The sequence below is a fragment of the Antechinus flavipes genome, chromosome 2 (assembly GCF_016432865.1).
Source record: "Antechinus flavipes isolate AdamAnt ecotype Samford, QLD, Australia chromosome 2, AdamAnt_v2, whole genome shotgun sequence".
Classification (NCBI taxonomy): Eukaryota; Metazoa; Chordata; class Mammalia; order Dasyuromorphia; family Dasyuridae; genus Antechinus; species Antechinus flavipes.
Genome location: NC_067399.1, coordinates 86,989,076 through 87,009,957, shown reverse-complemented (window position 1 = coordinate 87,009,957; position 20,882 = coordinate 86,989,076). Strand labels below are relative to the sequence as shown.

At 33.1% G+C, this 20,882-nt stretch overlaps 1 protein-coding gene across 3 annotated transcripts in view; it reads right to left on the bottom strand.

Annotated features, from left to right (window-relative positions):
* Positions 1–20,882, bottom strand: part of EML4 (EMAP like 4) — a 144,111-nt gene that overhangs the window by 32,262 nt on the left and 90,967 nt on the right. For all 3 annotated transcript variants that reach the window (XM_051975174.1, XM_051975175.1, XM_051975173.1), the window contains 5 exons: positions 19,787–19,897; positions 17,239–17,334; positions 10,284–10,418; positions 10,032–10,167; positions 2,849–3,000 (listed from right to left, as the gene is read on the bottom strand). In XM_051975174.1, the coding sequence (XP_051831134.1) occupies positions 2,849–3,000; positions 10,032–10,167; positions 10,284–10,418; positions 17,239–17,334; positions 19,787–19,897 (630 nt within the window). The remainder of the gene's footprint in view (positions 1–2,848; positions 3,001–10,031; positions 10,168–10,283; positions 10,419–17,238; positions 17,335–19,786; positions 19,898–20,882) is intronic.

Below are 20,882 nucleotides of genomic sequence, written 5' to 3'. Positions count from 1 at the left end.
GTATACTAAGTGTTCTACCTAAACAATTAATTCCTCCTTTAGTTGGTCTAAATAGGATTCTAAGGTGTGAAAATAGATATTATCAAAGAGCAGAATGGAAAACTTTATTCTAGAACAAAGGACAAAAAGTGCAAATGGTATTAATTGGATATTTTTCTGGCTACAAAGGAGTTGCACTTTCCATTAGAAAGTTAAAAATTAGGGGAAATGGAATTGTCTGATTGGTCCAAAGCTATGACAATGAAACTATTAATCAACTTCTATCTATCTGGAAACAAAACTCAAGAGATTGTCAGGGTTTAACTTTTCAGAAAAACTCCTATTTAAAAATTCACCTACTTGGAAAAAAACGAAATTTAATAAAACATATTTAATAAATACCTTTTATAGGGCAATACATCATTTCTTGACTATACAGAGATTAAAAAAAAAACAAAAACAAAACTAGGTTTTTGCCTTCACGGGTCTTCCATTTTATCAGAGAGTATGTGACACATATACAGACAGGTAGAAAAATTATTTTAAAGAAAGAAACCAATTTTAGCTTTGAGGGAGGAAGAAACCAGGAAATTCTCAAGAAGGTGGTAGAAACTGAGCTCAAGTTTAAAGAAAGAGAAAGATTTTAAAATATGGAGGGAATGCACCCCAGGCATGGAGTTGGGGAAAGAATAGGAATCATGCAAATGAATGGATGAGAATATATTATTTAACTGATATGTTGTTTAAGTGAAGAAGAAAACTCAATGACTTTCCTTTCTTGATCACTTAAATTGCTCCCTCCCCCCCCCAGCAAAAATAAATAACCACCACCTTGAATCCTATTTAAAAGCAACTTTAGATTTTGACATCACTGAAAAGTATATATTTATATCTTATAAAACCTCAAGATCTTTTGATTTTTTTTTTTGGGGGGGGTTGTTTTTGGATAAAATAATACTGTATTTCCAAGTATCAGACAGCTAGGTGATGCTGTGGGATAGAGTGCTGGCCATAGAATCAGGAAATCTGAGTTCAATAGCAAACTTAGATACTATGAGCTGTGCGATCTTGGGCTACTCAATAAAGCTCTGCTTGTCTGCTTTATTTTTCTTGTCTGTAAAATGAGGGTAATAATAGCTCCTCTCTCCTAGGACTTTTAAGTATCAAATGAAGTGATTGCAAACTGCTTAGCACAGTCTTTGGCACATAATAGAAATTAAACAAATAGTTACTGACTCATTTTTACAGAAGAGATTCCGTGGCATTGTGGAGCTTGATGCAATGCATACACTGTGATCTACAGATAAGTCCCTATGGGGAACCTCACTAGCTATACAGAATCTCTCTTATATTTTAGCCTTGCGCAAGACATCATCCAAAATAGTGGTAGATATGACTGGCATGCATACCTACGCACGCACGCACACACTTTATGCCTTGCTTGATATTAATCATTGGAGATTTGATGAAAAAAAAAATTTTTTTTGTGTGGCTGTATCTTATTAAACGAGTCTGTTATGATCTTAACATACACATGAGTAGCAGTGTGAAAAAACCCTTTAAGCTAACATTTTATTTTATACAGAAAAATGTCTTTTTTGAGGTAAAGGAGCAATTGTTGAATAGTAAACACAAAGCTTTTCTTTTATTTCCAGTTAGTTGTATGACTGAAGAGACAGTCTTCTGTGAAAAACAATTTTGAAAAACTTGCCTGTTCCCTGCTTATATTCTCACAGAGGTCAGGAGATGAAAAAAAACATCTGGTAATTTGAGCTCTTGTTTACATTTTAGATGAACTAGAGATTTCTGGAATTAAAAGCAAAGATCCCATTGGAAAGGACTATTCTAGTATCCCCTTTATTTTCTTGTAATTTGCAATATGTGTGTGTGTGTATGTGTAAAATGTTGGTTACAATACAGATACTGCCCTATTTCTTCGAGAAACTATTAAATCAAATCCAAACTTAAATAACAGTAGCTCCCATGAGTATTATCTATTTTGTAGATAAGGACTCTGGAGTTCAGAGGTTGAAGTGATCTATAGCATAGATTCATGTCTGACCACAAAGCCAGGGCTCTGTCTATTACAGTACTACATTGCTTCAGATCTGGGAGATGAAGGGAATCAGTTTAAAGTTTTGTACCTACACTTCAGTACTTTAGAAAATGACAGGATAATAATTTTGGCATTGAATGGTAAATGTTTATAGACTGATGGATATATAGGACAAATAATCTTTTTTCCCTAACACTACTTAATTTTTAATTTTTTGTTGCTTTTTGCTGAGGCAATTGGGGTTAAATGACTTGCCCAGGGTCACACAGGTAGGAACACCACCATTTATTTTTAAGAATAAAGGGTTTTTCTATTTGCTAACATCCTGTAAATGATAAAAATCATTATTTTGACATAGTTTCCCCATGTTTAGAGCAAGTGAATGAAAGAGGGGGAAGAAAAAGGAAGGAAGGAAGGAAAGGAAAGAGAGCACAGAAGGCAAGCCAAGGATCAAAACAGTAGTGCTAATCTTTATCTGTGTTATCGCTATTCAGTTGTCTTGAGTTGTGTTTAATTCTTTGTGACTTCATTTGAGGTGTTCTTGGCAAAGAGTTTGGAGGAATCTGTCTTTTCCTCCCTAGCTCATTTTATAGACGAGGAAAAAGTCAAATAGAGTGAAGTGACTTGCCCAGTAATACCCAACTAGAAAGTGTCAAAGACCAGATTTGGACTCAGGAAGATGAGTCTTCCTGACTTAAATTGAGTTTTCAGTGTACTATGCCTAGCTGCTCCATCTTCACCTCTAACTGGCTACTACTTCAGAGTTTGAGAAGGGCTAATAATTTTATTTAGAATCAAAGTCTCCCCTCTTACCTCTATTTCTCTTTCAGGGTTTAGGTCATGATCCCACAAAATCACTTTTCTGTCTTTCCCTCCTCCAGTTAGTAGCATCCCATTCCTCATTTGACAAAGTGTGAAAACACTGCCATCATGAGCTTTGATTTGTTTGGTTATTTGATACACACCTATAATGAAGAGAAAAAAATAACATCGGCTGTTCCATTAAGAGTTTAGAATTATAGAGTTAGAAACAGAAATATGTAGAACAATTCAGAATACTGAGATGATTCAATAAATCAGAAAACCAAAATTACAGAGAGAAGACTACAGATATAGTCTAAATTTATTTAAAGAATCTGAGCATTAAGGTAAAAAAAAGTACTAAATGTCTGAAAATAGTTTAAAGTGTATTGCCCCTGCCCTTCTATTTTTAAAAAGTATTTGTCATCTTAATAATCCCACTTTGCATCTGGGTGCTTTGATACTAAGCTTTCATTTTATTTTGTGTCCAAAAAGGCCTCAAAGGCACTTCCCAGTTGTTTCAAAGCATGGGAATATTTTCTAGCTCCTTTTAATGTCTTAGTCCCCCAATAGAATGCAAGCTTCTAACAGGCAAAGATTATCTTGCTCTCTTATCATTTATATACTCACATTTAGCACAGCACCTGGAACACATTAAGCTTTTAATACTAGTTTGCTGATTAAATCTTTCACTTAAATTACTGAGACAGACTATCTCCTGTATCAATTAATATAATAAGCAAAGTGATATTTGACACAAAGTAATATAGGTTCAATGCCAATGAAGAATTGTTTCACCTCTATTTATGTACTTGATAGATGGCTTCAAAGAAGAGTAATTTTCTTGTCTATTCTTTTACAATAAGTAATCCTGAACAATAGTTTACTGATATCTGCCTATTTACTCTTTAAAATAAAAAGTTAAAGTGTAGGTTTTTTACATTTCAAAGGTTATGATTTTTTTTAAAAAAGCATTTATTAAGAACTTACTTGCTATATATGCAAAATCCTTTGCTAAGCCCTGGGGATACACAGAAGCCCTGCTTCTTCTTAAATGGTATTTCTTTGCATCAATAAAATCCTATCAGTTTTTGATGCAGAAGTTTCCAATGTGATGAAGAAGTCTATTGAGTGCTCTAAAAATAGTTAATCCCTCATTATGTCCTCAAAATCCCTATTGCCCCAAAATTATTTAAATTGTGAAACCTAACTAGAGAACATAGTTTAAAGGAATAAAGGTGTGGACGTGAAGTGATGTATAGCAACTCATTTTATGTACTAGATTAGGAAAATTTTTTCAAGGGCAGCTAGGTGGCACTGTAGATAGAAAGAGCGTTGGCCCTAGAGTAAACTGGACCTAAATTCAAAGGTGGCCTTGGACACTAGCTGGATAAATCACTTAATCCCAATTGCCCCTTTCCCTCTCCCCCCTCAAAGAAAAAATAAAGTTCTTCACACTTAAGTTATAGAGAAGTTAGATATTAGTTACTTAATTTCCATTTCTCAAAGCCTTAGAAAATACTTTCTAGCAAGTTATGTCTGCCAATTAAAAAAAACAAAACAGAACAACAAAAACTCCATGTGTTTGTAATCTTTGGTATTAGTGCTATAGTAAGCCCAATGCTGTCTCCACTCTTTCACATATTCCTTCCTTTTATGGCTCAATCTAGCAGAGTGCTAAGCACACGCACATAGCAGATACTCAATAAAAGCTTAACTATCCTTGGATATAGTGTTTTAAATTTTTCAAAGTGCTTCATTATGTAATCACTATAAAGCAACTACACAGTTGATTTTTTTTGTGGTCAACCAACAGTAAAAACAGCAGGACTATAAAACATTAACAAGACTTTCCCTAAAACAAATGGAAAAACATTTTTGGTCACTTTTTAAAGTTATACTTCCTATAATTTCCTCAGTTGATCCTTATAACAGTAGGCATTGTTATTTTTATAAACAGGAAGAGGTTAAACTCATTGTAGAAGTTCATATACCTACTTTGCCAGGGATTGAACAAGTCTTTTGATTCCAAGACTAATGCTCTTATCATTTAGAGGCTCATATGTGATATAGGGTTTAGCCTAGTACAGTACAAGTGAGATTTTTTAAATGACAGTGTTTAATCTAAGTAGGATGATTAATTTTCTTTTGCTATATAAATGCTTGAAAGTTTAAAACTTGTAAGAAGTCTTTTGGGGATACCAAATATGACCCTCTTTTCCTTCCCCTCCCCAGAGGTAATGGGGTTGACTTGGCCAGGGTCAGATAGGCTGTACATATCTGAGGTTATATTTGAACTTGGGTCTTCTTAACTCCAAGGCCAGTGCCTCTGTATTCACTGTGTCACCTAGCTGCCTCATGACCCTCTTTTGTAAGTGTGTAGGTAGGAATAGAACTGTAATTCTTAAGATATTGGAGGGAGGGACATACACACACACACACACACACACACACACACACACAGAGGGAGAGAAGGAGAGAGAGAGAGAGGGAAGAAAGGAGAGAGAAGAAGAGGGAGAGGAAGAAAGAAGAGGGAGAGGGAAAGAATGAGAGAATAAATGACAGACAGACAGACAGAAAAAGAAAAAGGGAGAGAGAGGGCTTTAGTTCCAGCTCTCACATTAACTAGCTGAGTGGCCTGAAGCTAGAAGTCATTTTCTTTGAGTCTTATTTTTTTCCATCTATAAAAGGAATGAACTCTATTCAGTGTTGGACTAATGTATTTTCTAGTTCTGAGTTAAAGATTACTATAGAAAACATTTCCTATAAAGAAAGTAGGAGAGAAGATCCCGCCAACCATTTTGACAAATGTGATTCGACAAGATAAGATGGTATACCTACAATTATTTCATTGGTGCTCTAATTGGACAAGAAGAAAGGAAAAGAAATGCCCAAATCAAAGAATAGAGCAGAAATCTAATAAGCTAACTACTTATATCATTAATCTCAAAGTAGCTTACTTAAAAGTCAAAAAAGAGACAACTTATTTCACGGAGTTAATATATTACAAAAAAAAAATTCAGATCATTTATCTTAATTAAACAATCACAAAATATAAAAGCATAGTTTACCAATTTCCATCAAAATCTTCTATATTCTCCTAAATACAGGCTTAAAAAAATAACCATCCTATATATTTCTAAAGCAAAAAAATTCTTTATTCTTATAGCCTAATAGGACAAACTTTAATATTTAATGTTAGCCTTAAATTAGGCTAAACATGAATAATCTTATATTCTAGTAGATTTTTCCTCAATATATTTCCTAAAAAATCTCACATTAACATAATTAAAAGAATCTTTATAATTCAGGTTTAGACTCAAATCTAGGGTAAGTTTCCCTTTAGTATTTACAGATAAAACTGATTTACAAATGAGTTTTTTTTTTCCCCTTTTGGCTACAGCCAAAGATACATTAAAAAAAAAATGGCTACTACTTTAAATTCAATAATGTCTACAATGATTGCCAAGAAAAATAATTATGTTAGAATTTATAGGCTGGTATGCATTCTGGCTTAACTGCACCAATTTGTGGAAATTTAACTGCAGAACCCTCTTTTTATTTAACTAAATATTCAACTCAAACAAAAATTACCATGAAACACAAACTAATCCTGACCTGTCAAATAACATGTATTTGTAGGACTTTTTTTTAAGGCCCATAAATGGCTGAAAGGATGACTTTTACATTTTTGCCAAATTTGGCAATCATGTCTAAACATCAGATTTATACTGGTGTTTCCTTAGTCTAACACTTCCCAAATTCATTCATCCTTGGAATACTTTTTGAATTTGAAATATATTAATGTATTAATCCTGGACCAAAGATACAAAATACCACAGTTTGAAAAACTTTGGGTTAAAATAAAGATAAATTTCATACTGAAAAAATTGTACCAAATAATGATACATAACTTCAAACAAAATATTATTTCAACATATTTTCATGGCAGTCCTATTCACATTACTGAAAAGCAGTGAGGATGTTTAAGATTCTTAGATATGAAGTTACTAATGTGAATAGAATGTTGGGCTTGGAATCAGCAAGACTTGGGTTCAAACACATCCTCAGACATTTACTGGTGAAGTCACTTAACCTTTGCTTCAGTTTCTTAATCTGCTAAAAAGTGATAATTACAGCACTTACCTCCCAGAGGTTATTGTGAAGATAAAATGAGATAATTGTAATGTAAATGGTTGCACACCTCAAATTGTTATATAAATGACATTATTTGACACTATTAATTTTGTAGCTTACTTGTGATCCATTTTCCATTTTAATTCCTTGTCATAGGCTTCTGCTCCAACCATTCTAGTGAAACTACTTTCTCAAAAGTCACTAAAATGGCCTTCTAATCTTTAAATCCAACGATCTTTTCCAGGACGAGTACTGAAAGACTCTTCTGCAGTATCTGACACTTTTAAATGTCTCTTTTGTGACACAACTATCCTTTTGTTTCTATGATTCCACATTCTAAACACTGGGATGTAAGTTTAGTCTCTTAAAACAGTTCATTCATGTTTATCTTTTTATGGTTCTCTTAACTAATTTTGTTTGCACTTCAGAATTTCTAGGTAGGTCTAGACTTTTCATTTGGAAGGTTCATAAGCCTCTCATTCAATAAAAATCCATTTTTCTCTCTGTGGAATTAAATTCAAATTTTGCCACATAAATTATTCTTGGTTATAAGCCTGTGGCTACTTAGCGTTTGAATTCTTTCTATATGCCTGCTGCATTTTTCTTTTTTCTAGAATCTGTGAATGTTGGCTAAGACATTCCTAGGAGTTTTCATTTTAGGGTTTCTTTCAAAAGATAACTGACTAATGAATTTCTATCTTGCTTTCAAATTCTAGTAGATCTGGGTAGTTTTTCTATGTACTAAATGTGATGTCTATGTTCTTTTTTACATCATAGCTTTGGTCCAAAGATTCCTAAATTCTCTCTGTGCTATTTTCCAGGGAAGCTGTTTTTACTATAAGATACTTTACATTTCTTGATTTTAGTTTTTTAACTTTAATATTTCTTGTGATCTTGTGGAGTCATTAGTTTCTATCCCATTTTGCTTTCCAAGGAGTTTCCTGCTTGGGCAGTTTTGTACTTCTTGTGACAAGCAGTTAATTCCCCATTCAATTTTTTCTTCCACACCTCTCTTGTCATTTAACACTTATAATCTAGGGCAAAGTCTGAAGTCTGATAACTGTCCAATCTAGTTTGAGATCTGCAAGTTCCTATCCTGATCCTGAGTTTGAACACAATGGACTATTACTAAAGTTGGCTTAATTGCAGCAGGGAAAAAGCTCTGCTGGTTCAAAAGAATAGAACTGTATGCTTCTTTTTGATCTAAGATTCCTGACCTGGTTAATCCTTTGCAGCTTCAAAGCCTAAGAAACTGGAATTGAAAACTTGCTCTTCTCATAGAGTCCAAGCCACATAGTTGCTAATTGCTTCTTAATTTCCACTTTGCTATGCACATAGAGTAGAATCTGCATCTATTCCTTACCGTGGACTGCTCCTCTTCCTCTATCAGCCCTAGATCTGTGACTTGAGTCTGGATAATGAGTGCCAAAGTTTCCATTGGACACATCATTCCTGCATCCTGTAAAGGTTTAGCCTTCTATGTCATAGAACTCAAATTCAGTCTTACTTGAGTGTACAGATTCTCCTTGTTCTGAATTTTATAAACACTGTTCTATTTTAGTCAAAAGTCTGAATCATAAAATCAAAAGATAATCATTTTATTCCTTCCAACAACCACAATTACTCATACTTATATAGTATCATGTTGCCCTCTTGTAAAGGAGAAAAGTGAAGTTTAGAGAAGTTGGTGACTTGTCTTTGGTTATAGGATTTCTAAATGTTCCTACTTCAGATATGAAATACTCCCAACTCCAAGGCCCATGTATTTTTCACTAAATACACAATAACTCTTAAGTATAGACACCTTTCAGATTGTGAGTCTCTAGACACATTTTTAACTTTAAGTTGCTTCTATAGGAAATATGTATTTTGAATTAAAAGCAATGTTTTACAGGTGATCAAGTTCCTAGTCAATCCCTTAAAATTATTCACTATCTGGTTTCAACACATTTTTCCAGACCTATTTCACAGTATTTCCCTTTAAAAACCATTATCTCCTGTCCTTTGCATGAAGTTTTCTCTTTTGAACTCAATTTTCCCTTTCTAAATTTCTTTTAAGGATCAATCCAGATAGCAACTTTTTTATTCAATTTCCCTCTCCTTCCAGGCTACATATTCTTTCTTTCAAGAATACTGACTGGCTCTTTCTTTTGCCCTTGTATTAATTACCTGTGTACATATAATTATCTCTAGTAGAATAGAATTTCCTTGAGGAAAGGTGTTTTTCATTTTTGTATTTCTATCCCTGATATTTAGCACAGGATATTACACATAATAGTACTTTATAAATATTCAATGAATTGAATAATTTAGAATGTTTCAGTGACAAATGTGTCCAGAATTCCAACATGGAATGTCAGAAACACATGCGTTCTGTCCTCAAACGCAATAGAAATGGAGATCTGGCCAATTCCAAACCAGTCTGGGATAATCATCCCTCTTCTGAAATGTTATAGTATCCATACCCTGTTATCATTCCTGAAACATTCATTATGTTACCTTGTTTAATTAACTTTTCATATGTGTTATTTCCTCAACTATATTTCAAGTTCTTTGGGGATTGTTTTAATAACCATAGGTGACACCTATATAGAAATTTAAGGTTTACAAAATGTTTTATACACATCATCTCATTTTACAGATGAGGACAATGAAGGCTGAGGGATGTCAAGTAATTTGTTCATGATTAGGTACCTGGCATCAGTGTTGGTACTGGTATTCCAACTCAAATCTGTCTTGCCTCAAGTTAGCCTCACACCCTTAAAAAAAATTTTTTTTTTTAAAAGATTGATCACTACATTTAAATCAGAGCTATGTGCTTTTTTAAAAAGCAAGCCATCAAGGCATGGCATGAATTATTTTTACAGGAAATATATTAAGAAAGCCAACAGTTTTTAGGGAATCCTCAATGAAAAAATAACACTGTATCTTGGGGTTTCCTCTTATACTGTCTATTTGCTTTTCCATTTCATATAATCTAAATAAGACCATAAAAAATGAAGGAGAAATCAGGAAACATAAAAGAAATAAACAATAATTATATAAGAGCACACTATACCTTTAGGTCCTTTTCCAGGTGTGGGTTCTACAGTAGTTTTGTTCCATATAAGAATGATTCCACCTGAGTCTCCTGTAAGAACATCTCCATTCCCCAAGAAAGCTAAGCACTGAACAAATTTAGGTTTTTCATATTTCTGTAATGAAATAATGAGAGAATTTTGAAAATTTCCTATATGATATATCTATATATTTTAGTCCAATTCAACATATTACATTTTTGTTTTCTAAATTAAATTATTCTGTTCCTTACTCCAAAAATTCCTTGTTTTCTTGTTAGTGAATTCCCACTCCAGGTCCAAAAAAAGATATGAGATTTGCCACATGTTATTATTGTATTTGCATCTGTTGGATGAAATTCTACTGCCAAAACAACTTCATTTGTAGTCTGTGGAAACAAAAATAACAAAACTTTAGATGTATACTCTCTGGTCACTAAATTAATAATTATACTTTCTCGCCTTTTAAGGGCATTACTATTTTCATAAGATTAAGGAAAGATTCAGTCCCTTTTTTTAGTGTGAGGTTCTTGCTGACTTCTGATATAAAGACTGACATTATCTACCTACCTACCTGTCATTTTACTAGGCTTCAAAAGGCTAGGAATGGTGTCTACAATGATAGTGTAATCCATTTGTTTCTGTAAATTAGAAAAAAAACATGCATGTAGCCCTACTTGTTAAAAAAATAAACTGAACAACCAAAACCAAGAAACCAAACCAAACAACTCATGAAACCAAAATAATGTGAAAAAAATTGAACAGTTTTAGAACTGGGATTTGGAATAACTGTGATAGAGTCAAAATTGGAACAAAGAATCCTTGTGCTTGTTAGCATCTTAAACTATTTTTTTTGAGTTTATTAATAGTAGTACGTTTCAGTGGGAACTGAAGTATTAAGTCTATTTTTTATTGATTCACAGAAAGAAAAAAAAATGGATGAGAACAAAAATATAAATGAAATGCTATGTGGCAATTGAGCCAGAACAGATACTGCACTAATTTTACTGGTACTCTTATTTTATGCTCTATTATCACTGCTTCAGAGAGAAGCCTTTTGGACATTTGCATTATTTTGTAATTAATTTCTTTGTAAAGGTTATCAGTTCAAATGAACTCTATACTGGAACATGTCAGATTTTAAAATTCCACTCTAATGAGTTTATTTAAATACTTAAATAGAGCTTATAAATTCAGAAGCTCTCTACAATAAGATTGCAATTCACCCACCTTTGCCCATCTCATGACTTGTACTATGTCTTCCCAAAAGCAAGCTACAAAATGGTCCACTCCACTAGACTGCATAAAATTTTTTCTTTTTTCTTCTGGCTGTTCACCTATTGTCTCTTATCAGTCCATCTTTTCTTCTTTGATGACATCTTTTAATTGTGATATTCTATGGAGTTCCAGTTACATCTGCCTTTCCATTGCCCTCTGTAATATTCTTATTTCTTTGTCAAACATTGTATACTCTGTATGTTTGTGTGTGTGTGTGTGTGTGTGTGTGTGGATTGAGCTTACTGCCAAAGAGCAACAATGGTAGAACACTGGTGTCAAAAAGATGGACCTTTATTTCCATGGGTAACTTAAGAGTCATAAAAGGATTTTTATACTTTCCTGAATATTAGTCCATATCTAAATTAGATTAATTTATGAGGTCACAGATTTAGAGCTGGAGGGAATCTCAGAGAGGTTATTTATTGTTACCTCCCTCAAAAAAAAAAAAAAAACAATCAAAACTAATGTACAAAGACACAAAATGACCTCACTGAGCAAACATAGGGATTAAAAGGCAGAGCCTGAATTGATCCTGGGTCCTAGGATTCCAAATGCAACAATTTCCTCAGTGGATTATGTTATTACCTCAATTTAGTAAACTTACATGTAAAGTCTTACACGAGGATTAAAATATCAACTATGTAAGTGTGGAGTAGGGAAGGCATACATAGCAGGAAAGTACTTCATGAGAATAAGGCTTTGGTTTTGGAGTGGTTAAGTTCAACACAAGTCAGTGTGATGTGGCAGACAAAACAGTTAATCTTTGATTTGAGCAGCATTCTGGACTTTAATAGGCTGTGAGTTTGAGACCTCTGCTGTAAGAAGATTGGATTCAATGGCTTCTTTAGTCACCCCCAACTCACATTTTGTGATGGGCAAATCACTTGAGTACCTAATATAAATATAATATAAAAAGAGTAATAGTGATGCCATCTATCTTATTAGATTGTTGCAAGAAAATAATTTCATAAGCCTTCCTAGTGCTACATAAGCATCAGCTATTATTATTAATTCTAATATGAATACTTTTGTAAATAGCAGAACCAGAACTGAAAGCTGGGTTCTTCTGACACCTAAACTCAATAGTATTATCTTAGATTTCTTATTTAAAATGAAAATGCCAGAACTGCTAATGGTGAGGGATAAGACTATGTGACCAGATAAATTAAGTTACATTTGGCAAAAGTTGTATTCAACAAGATTTGTGATTTTCCCCTCCAATTTTTTGTGAGAAAATTAATATTTTATATGTGTTTGAGAGTGGATAAGTATCGTCCACTGTCAAATACACGAGCAACTGCTGCAAGTCCATGTGGGAAAAGATTATGAAACTAGAGTTCCTACCCTGATGGTAGCTCAAAGTTTTTCTTATATCTGCATCTTTAGGCAGAACAATCTTGGATCTTTAATTTTGTTATGTTCTTTTTTTTTTTCCCCTGTTAAAAGCTGGTACCCTGAATTGTATTTAGTGCAAACCTTATTTGATGACCTTTGAATAAAGTTAGTGAGCTTCTTTTCTCTACACCACCTCCCCTCCAAAATTGAACCCTTTCTGTCAACTGACAATTCCTTCATTACAATTCATTTCCAAGCAGGATCAAGAAGGGCCCTTCATATTCCATTATCAAAGTTTTCCTTAATTTTATAAAGATGAGGATGGCTTTCTGTTTAATATCTTAAACATTTCTAACAAAAACTATAATGCTAGATTTCCCAAACTTCAAAATGTAAAACATTTTAAAATGAGTTAAATGAGTATTTCTACTACTGCATATTATATTAAATTTATCAAACAAGATTTTATTAGAAAAACTACACAGAATACATTTTTGTATCCCTGTATTATCGATGTGATTTTAAAGTTGCAAAAGGAATGTAAAAATAAACACTGCATTTCCTCCCCATTTATTAAAAATTCCTGGAAACTTTATTTCTATTAAAAACTGGGATCTTTTGCAAAGGTGAACAAATCATTAACTCTGAAATCCAATACAACCTATTATCCTTCAAAATGCAAGTTTTAATTTATAAATCTTAAGGAAAGGGACATTGTTCTCCTCCCTCCTTTTTTATGGTGATTATTCAGCAAAAGACAAAGAGAATGAACTAGTCTCTTAAACTAATTCAGTAATGACTAAAAAATAATAATGTATAAAGTTCTAGTCAAAGTTTTTCTTATATCTGCATCTTTAGGCAGAACAATCTTGGATCTTTAATTTTGTTATGTTCTTTTTTTTTTTTCCACCAAACAGAACAAAATGACACCAAAGATTTTTCCCCAAAAAAGTGATAGATTCAGTTAACTTGTTGCCTGATAAGAATTAGAGCACAAGTCCACCTCTTGCTCAATATATTTTTTCCCTTTCCCATCACCCCAAAAAAAGACTAGACCCTTAGATTTCTACAAAATTTTCATCTTAATGATTAGCTCTTTGTGGTAAAGGCTGTTAAATCAACTATCTTTGTTAGAGTTTTTTCAAATGGCAAACTAATGCAGAATATCAATTACTACTCCTATTTTCATAGTTTCTTATTTGTATTTGATTATATAGGGATATTCTGTACAAGCTTCTAAAACACTTGAGTTGACTGCAAGCATCTACCTGCCTTTCTTCACTGTGAAACAACCTAATGTGTACATCACTCTGAGTAGTACTGTGGAGCTGAACATTTTTGGCCTGATTTTCAAGTAAGTCATCATTTGTCATCAATGTGCAGATTAAGATCAAAACCAATTCAGTGTACTTTGTATCTTCTAGTTTACGCTGTTATCCTGCTGAATTTGTTAACAGTCTAATACTAATACTGATATAATGATAATAACTACTAATACTGAATGGGCATAAAATGGTCCAACTCTTCATCTTTTTTAAAAAACAAAACAAAATGTTTTTAGTTAAAGCCAAGCAATAGCACAAGGGAAAGCAAAAGTTACCAAGCCTGATGACTCAGCATGCAAAATAAGAGCTATATAATTACAAATATTCACCTAGTATATCATCCTCCTTACCCTACCCCTGGATATATTAGTGAAAATAAAGTACATTGTGGAGGGGGAGGTCTATAAAATGAAATAATCTCTGATGTAAGCTTTTAAATTAGATTTTAATGTAGGCTTTTAATTTGAAAAGTTTTAAAATACACACTCACAAAACACATTAAAAAAAAAAAAAAAAACCTGTCTCTGATTAAACTTTAAAACCAAGTCATTCATCTGTTTTGATTCAGACTTGTGTATGAATGCAATTTCTTTTAATGAAAATAAAGGCAAGCCAATCACATTACTAGTAGGAAGAAAAGTTTATTTTGCATATATAGAATTAAAGTTTACACATCTCAATAAAGCTTTCCTAAAGATCTAATACTCAGTATTTCCTGAATACTGAGCCTGAATAAACCTGAATAAACAGCTAGAAAAGATATTCTACAGCTAGCTTTGCTTTTTAAATCTTGTCTTTTTCCTAAGCTTTAATTCACTAGTTGTTAAATATAATCAAAACTTCCTTATCTTACAAAATTCTACAATGATATCTCACTCAGAAAGGAAGAGAAAAACACAAAATAAAATCTTTTTTCCAAATTGCAGACTATCATTCTGAAACTTACAAGGGATATGACATAAATGAAATAGAGCTAGCATTTGAAGAAGGCCATGAGAACAATATTTTAAAGCACTGAAAATGTCTTACGCATTTTTCAGTTACTTTGGAAAGTTGAGGGAATGAAAGTTTATTTCTGGCTCAAATGCAGAGTAAATAATGTAAATTCATTTAGGACATTACTGTACTGATCTGAAACAAAAATTATACTTTCTTCCCCTCAAAAGTTGGCTTATTTTGAATAGGAAAAATGCATGGGAGTATAGTTGTGATGTCTTATACCTGTTATCCCTGCTATTGAGGAAACAGAAGCTAGTGGACGAGATCTCAAGTTCTGAGCTGCAGTGGGTCAAACTAATAATCAGGCATCCACAGTTTATTATGGTGAGCCCATGGGAGAAAAGATCCAACAGGTTGCCTGGGGGGAAGGGGAGGAGACAGACTGAGAACCAATTGAGGTTGAAAATGACGCAGGTCAAAATTCCTACACATCATAGCCCTTGTATATCTAGCTTGGGCGAGATTAAAAAATGATGCCCCAAAAATATATCTCTATTTTGAATGAGGAAAAAAATATGAGATGTATGAGGCAACTAGATGGCACAATAGATAGAGCATCGGCTCTGGAGTGAGATGTACCCAAGAACAAATCCAGCCTTAACACTTACTAGTTGTGTGACCCTGGGCAAATCACTTAAGCTCAATTGCCTGCCCCCCAAAAAAGATACAACAAAAATGTAAAACGTAAAAAAACCCTTCTGCTGTGAATATATTTTAATATAATAACTACATAATTATTTTCATTTAAAAATATCTCATTTTATGGGTATGGCCTCAATTCATAATATTTTAGGAATCAATCCTTTTTTCCAAATATTGGGATATAACACTAACATTGAAACTTTAATATGCCATTTTTCTGACCTGATCCCGGTGGCTCTCACCATATTGGTGTCAGATATAAGTATGGATACTAGATTAGCTTTAGCTTCCTGCAGCTAAGGACCTGAACTCAAGTGATTCACTAGCTTTATTCTCTCCTAGTAGTAAGGATTACTGGTGTTTGCTGCCATGCTAGGCTGTACTACATCTTGTTGTGAATTTTTAGTTTGACTTTATTCTCCCTGTTTTTGGTCTTTTTGTTGTTGTTGTTGTTTTAAAACTAACTCAACTCTACACTCAGTTCCTGGTCTCTGTCCTGATTTTCATGTGAGCTGGAATTTCTTCCTCCTCCTAGAGTTCAATTCACACTGAATATGTTGCACATCGAAAAATCAAAATCCCTATTAGGCTTAAGATTACTTACCTGAACCTGAAGTTCTATTTACAGCTCTGCCACTAATTAGTCATATGAACTTGAGCAAGCAACTTACCTAATCTGTTCCACTATTTTCTTATTTATAAAATGCATTTGGATTTAATTCATTCAACTCATTCATTAATTCATTTAACAAATTGTTTATTAAAGTGCCCATTACTGTTAAGGGTATCGTATTAGGTGTTGGGCAAGTTACAAAATTTAGATAAAAATATGGTCTCTAATTTATCTTTCTTATAGTTTACTGGGGATTATGGCAACAATAGAGATAATTATCATAATCAACACATGAGAACTATATACCAAAATATTATCTGAAATCCAAGGAGAAGATGTTTACTAATTAGGAAAATGCTTTTTAGAGAAGATAGCCTTTCTAATATGCTTTAAATAGTGTGTTAGGAATACAAAAGGAAGAGACTGGGATGAACATATATAGAAATAGATTGAGCAAAGGCATGGTATTAATAAAATGCAAAGTACATTTGGAGTGCAGAAAGTAATTAATTTGGCTGAAATGCAAAATGTAGTATGTAGAAGTGAATAGTAATGAGAAGGTTCAAATATGAGATGCAACCAAGCTGTATGGAGTCCCTTAAAGGAGAAAGAAATCTGAACTTCATTTGGTAAGCAAGAGGGAATAGTGAAGACTTCTAAACAGATCTGAATAGATGAAAGTAAGGATCATGTCCAACTTTAACGTTGTTATAACCCCTGAAAAGGAAACAGGATCAAGAATATCTTTCATATTTTCAAGATATATTTATGTTCTTTAGTACCTCAGTAGCATATTTTTGTTATACAATTGAAAGCTGTTTAAGACCTATAGTTAAACCTAATCTTATATAACTGAAAGAATATCAAGGGAATATTATAACAAATTACTATTACGTAACAACAAAAAGAAACAAGTTCTTAGCATTTTAGGGCAGAGAATGTAGCCAAAATATAATGATTCTAACTAAGCAAGAAAGTAGTTTAATAGTCTTAGTTTTCAACAGATTTACAATTTACCTTTATTTCTGCTCCTTTTGATTTTTTCTGCCAGTCCCACACAGTCAACATGTGGTCATTAGAATCATCAATTACACATAAATGAACACCTGAATCCTATTTTAAAGAAAAGCCCACAAAAAATACTTTATTATAAGACATAATAACCATTAAAAATACATCATTAAACTCAAACAATTGTTTCTTATGCCAAATAATTATATCAAGCACAACTCTGAATAGATTATAATTTCTTTAAAATATTAAAATATAACTTGAATGAACAAACATGTATTAAATGCTTACTTTATGCATGGCACTATGCTAGGCTCTGGGAGTACAATGATGAAAAGTGAGCATTATTAATACACAAGGAGCTTAGGGTCAAATGTTGTGAGGAGGGCACACAGGAGATGGGAAGAAAAAAGGATAACATCTATATAAAAAAGTGGGATATACAACAGAATATTATAAGCAAAGGTGAGCTAAGTAATCTTTTTTACATAAGGGGAGGGATGTACTCAATCCAGGTAGTCAAGCTTGGTTAGAATATATGAAGGGTAATACTGTTAGAACACAAGGGGGATGTAGGATGGCATCAAGACTATGAAGGGCTTTGAATGCTAGAGTCAAGAATTTAACTCTGGATCAGAGGAATGATTGGTACATTAGGAAGATTACAAATAACGAATTGAAAAGGAGATAAGACAGCAGATGGTAGTTGTGAGAATAGAGAAAAGGAACAGATAGAGAAATAGCAAAGGTATTAAGATTTGGCAACTGACTAGATATGGAAGAACAGATAGGGAAGATGGCGATATTATTAACAAAAACAGATGTTAGCAAGAAATGCAGGGGTTTAGTAAGAAATGATATTATAAATGCTGAGTATGAGGTTTTACAAATATGTCTTGGAAATTAGAAGAAAAAAAAAGAATATGGTACCTATTCATAGCATTTAATTTATGAGGTTATCATGGTTTCACAATGTTTAACCTTTTCTAATTTTGCATTTTTGTGAAGTTGATTTCCTTCAACAATTGTCTAACTCTAGATTGTTCAGTTTGAAAATATAATAAATAATTTTTAGATTTTCCAGACCCTTTGAATTCTCCTATTCATGCCTATCTTTCTGTGCCTATCTTTATATACTTTTTCCTTATTAGTATCTTCAGAGGACTGATGGAAGATGAAAAAGAAAATCAGTAACACACTGGTCAATTATTATTACAGATAAACTAAGAGTAAGCTACTATAATCAAAATGCAATTAAATTCCATTCTATTTTTCCATCAACCCTTTCCATTTCCTTAGTGTGGATTTCACAGTTTAGGAACTAGTGCTGATGGGAGATCTGATCTGTTTTTCTAGGTATTCAATTGACAAACTTATTAAGCACACACTAAGTAGCAAATACAGTATATGGGAGCTATATATGCAAAGAATAAAGAAGGAATAGCAGATTTTCCAGGGAGTGCTTTCTGAAGATCCCTCGATCTTCCCTTGAATGGGGAAATGATAGAATACTTTATTGAAAATATGAAGTCAAAGTGTCTCTCCTATTAATCAGTATGTGAGTGGAGACAAAATACAGACAGACATAATTGAACTAGAGAATCTGTAAGTAGAAGAGCATACATACACTGGGAATGTTGTATTGAAATGAAGAAAACTGAAGAACTGAGCTTTATTTTAATTCATATTTTAGCACCATGGCAGCAGCAATCTGGGGTCCAAGGGAGAGATGAAAGCAGGCAAAATTTGTATTTGTTGTTCATCTTCTCCTGCCTCTCAGTCCCATTCTAAACCTTTCAGAAAAACCCATTTCTTTGCCTTCTCTCTCTATGACAGATATTCAGTGTCTTCATTCTATTCTAGGTCAGTTCCTTCTTACTTCAAAATTCTCTTTCCTCTTCTTAGTACTAATAAAAATTGTAATATCCTGAATGTGGCTGATCTGATTAAAGTTTGAGAGGCTGCATGGAAAGTGAAGTAAACAGAGTCTAAAAGTCAGCAAGATCACTGTTCAAGTCCCACTTTTGACCATAATAGTTATGTGATCCTGGGCATACTACTTAACCTTAATACTAACTAAGGACGCTGGTCCTTGCAGTTCATCTTTCATATTTATTCTGTATCTACTTTTCTGACAGATACTGTGTAAAGGATTGGTAATATAAATATGAAAAGAAAACAATTTCTAGCCCTCAAAGGGCTCATAGTTTTCTTTTAAAGAGAGGCTACAACAGGTACATCAATGAGCAATCCACAAATTGAACTGAAATTGCTACAAAAAGTGGTGAGATCTTCCTTTCTGGAAACTGACTCCAGAGGGTTTAGTTAAGGACTTCATAAGGGGATTTCACTTGACTTTTAAGGTAGTTTTACAATGGGATTTGGGTATATGTATAATCTGTAAACTTTTACTAGCTTAAGGAATATATAATGTTTAACTTTTTAACTTTCTTTAGACAAACTAATGTGACTTTGATGGCAAACTAATGTGACTTTGATTTCACATTAATCCTTCAAAAATTTTTCTAAAATGCCAACTTTATAAAAATCTTACTGCTTTAGAAAAATCCAGACAACCCACTCCACGTTCAAAAGTTCCAAGCCCGATGACCTGCAATGTGGCCAGACTGACAGAGTCCCAAACTCTGACATGGGGTTGTAGAGGCTACAAAAGGAAAGTGACAAGCATAAGGAAGATAGTTAAAATAGGCACTAAACCAATCATTTACTTAAATTAATAGCAAAACCACAACAATTACCACATAAAAATAACTTAACTAGTATGATGAATTAAAAGGAAAAAAAATAGGATAATATAAATTATTCAACCAACCAAGCAACAAACATTTATCAAATGTCTGTCACAGAAACATTAGGTACCATATTAGGCACTGGGATTATGAAAATAAAGAATGCTACTGGGGAGGCACACTTACATAAATAAGTATATATACAATATATAAAAAAAAAAAACCAAAAAAAAAAAAAAAAAACAAGTTCTGGGGATGATCAGAAAAAAAAACAAGAGGCAGTGCTTAAATTCTGAGTCATAAGGAAATACTACTTTAGAAGTAGAAATAAGAGCACCTAGAGACTGGAGCTGGAGGAAAAGAAAGAAGGCCCATTTAGTAAAATGAAAGAACATGGGGAGAAGAACGATGTATAATTATGCTGGGAAAGTAGGGTGGGGTTAGGTTTTAAAAACTTTAAATGCTCTTCATTTGTATTTCATTCTAGATTAAAAGGGGAGCGCCACTGAAATTTTTCTGAGAAGGGAAATATATAAAAGTAATGCTCCAAAAATCTAAAAATTTAGTGTTATATGTAGAATTTTCTCCTTATATTATGGAATTGAAGTTTTTATATTTCTTTCCTATGAAAGTCTTATCAGGTTTCATTACAATGTTGAACAAACAATCCTATAGAATTCCAAGGTTAGAAGGGAACAGAGGCCATCTAGTCCAATCAGTATAAGAATATCTGCTACAGAATACCTGAAAAGTAGCTGTCCCTGTTTGTAGTGGCTAGTAACTGGAAAATGAATGGATGCCCATCAATTAGAGAATGGCTGGGTAAATTGTGGTATATGAATGTTATGGATTATTATTGCTCTGTAAGGAATGACCAGCAGGATGAATACAGAGAGGCTT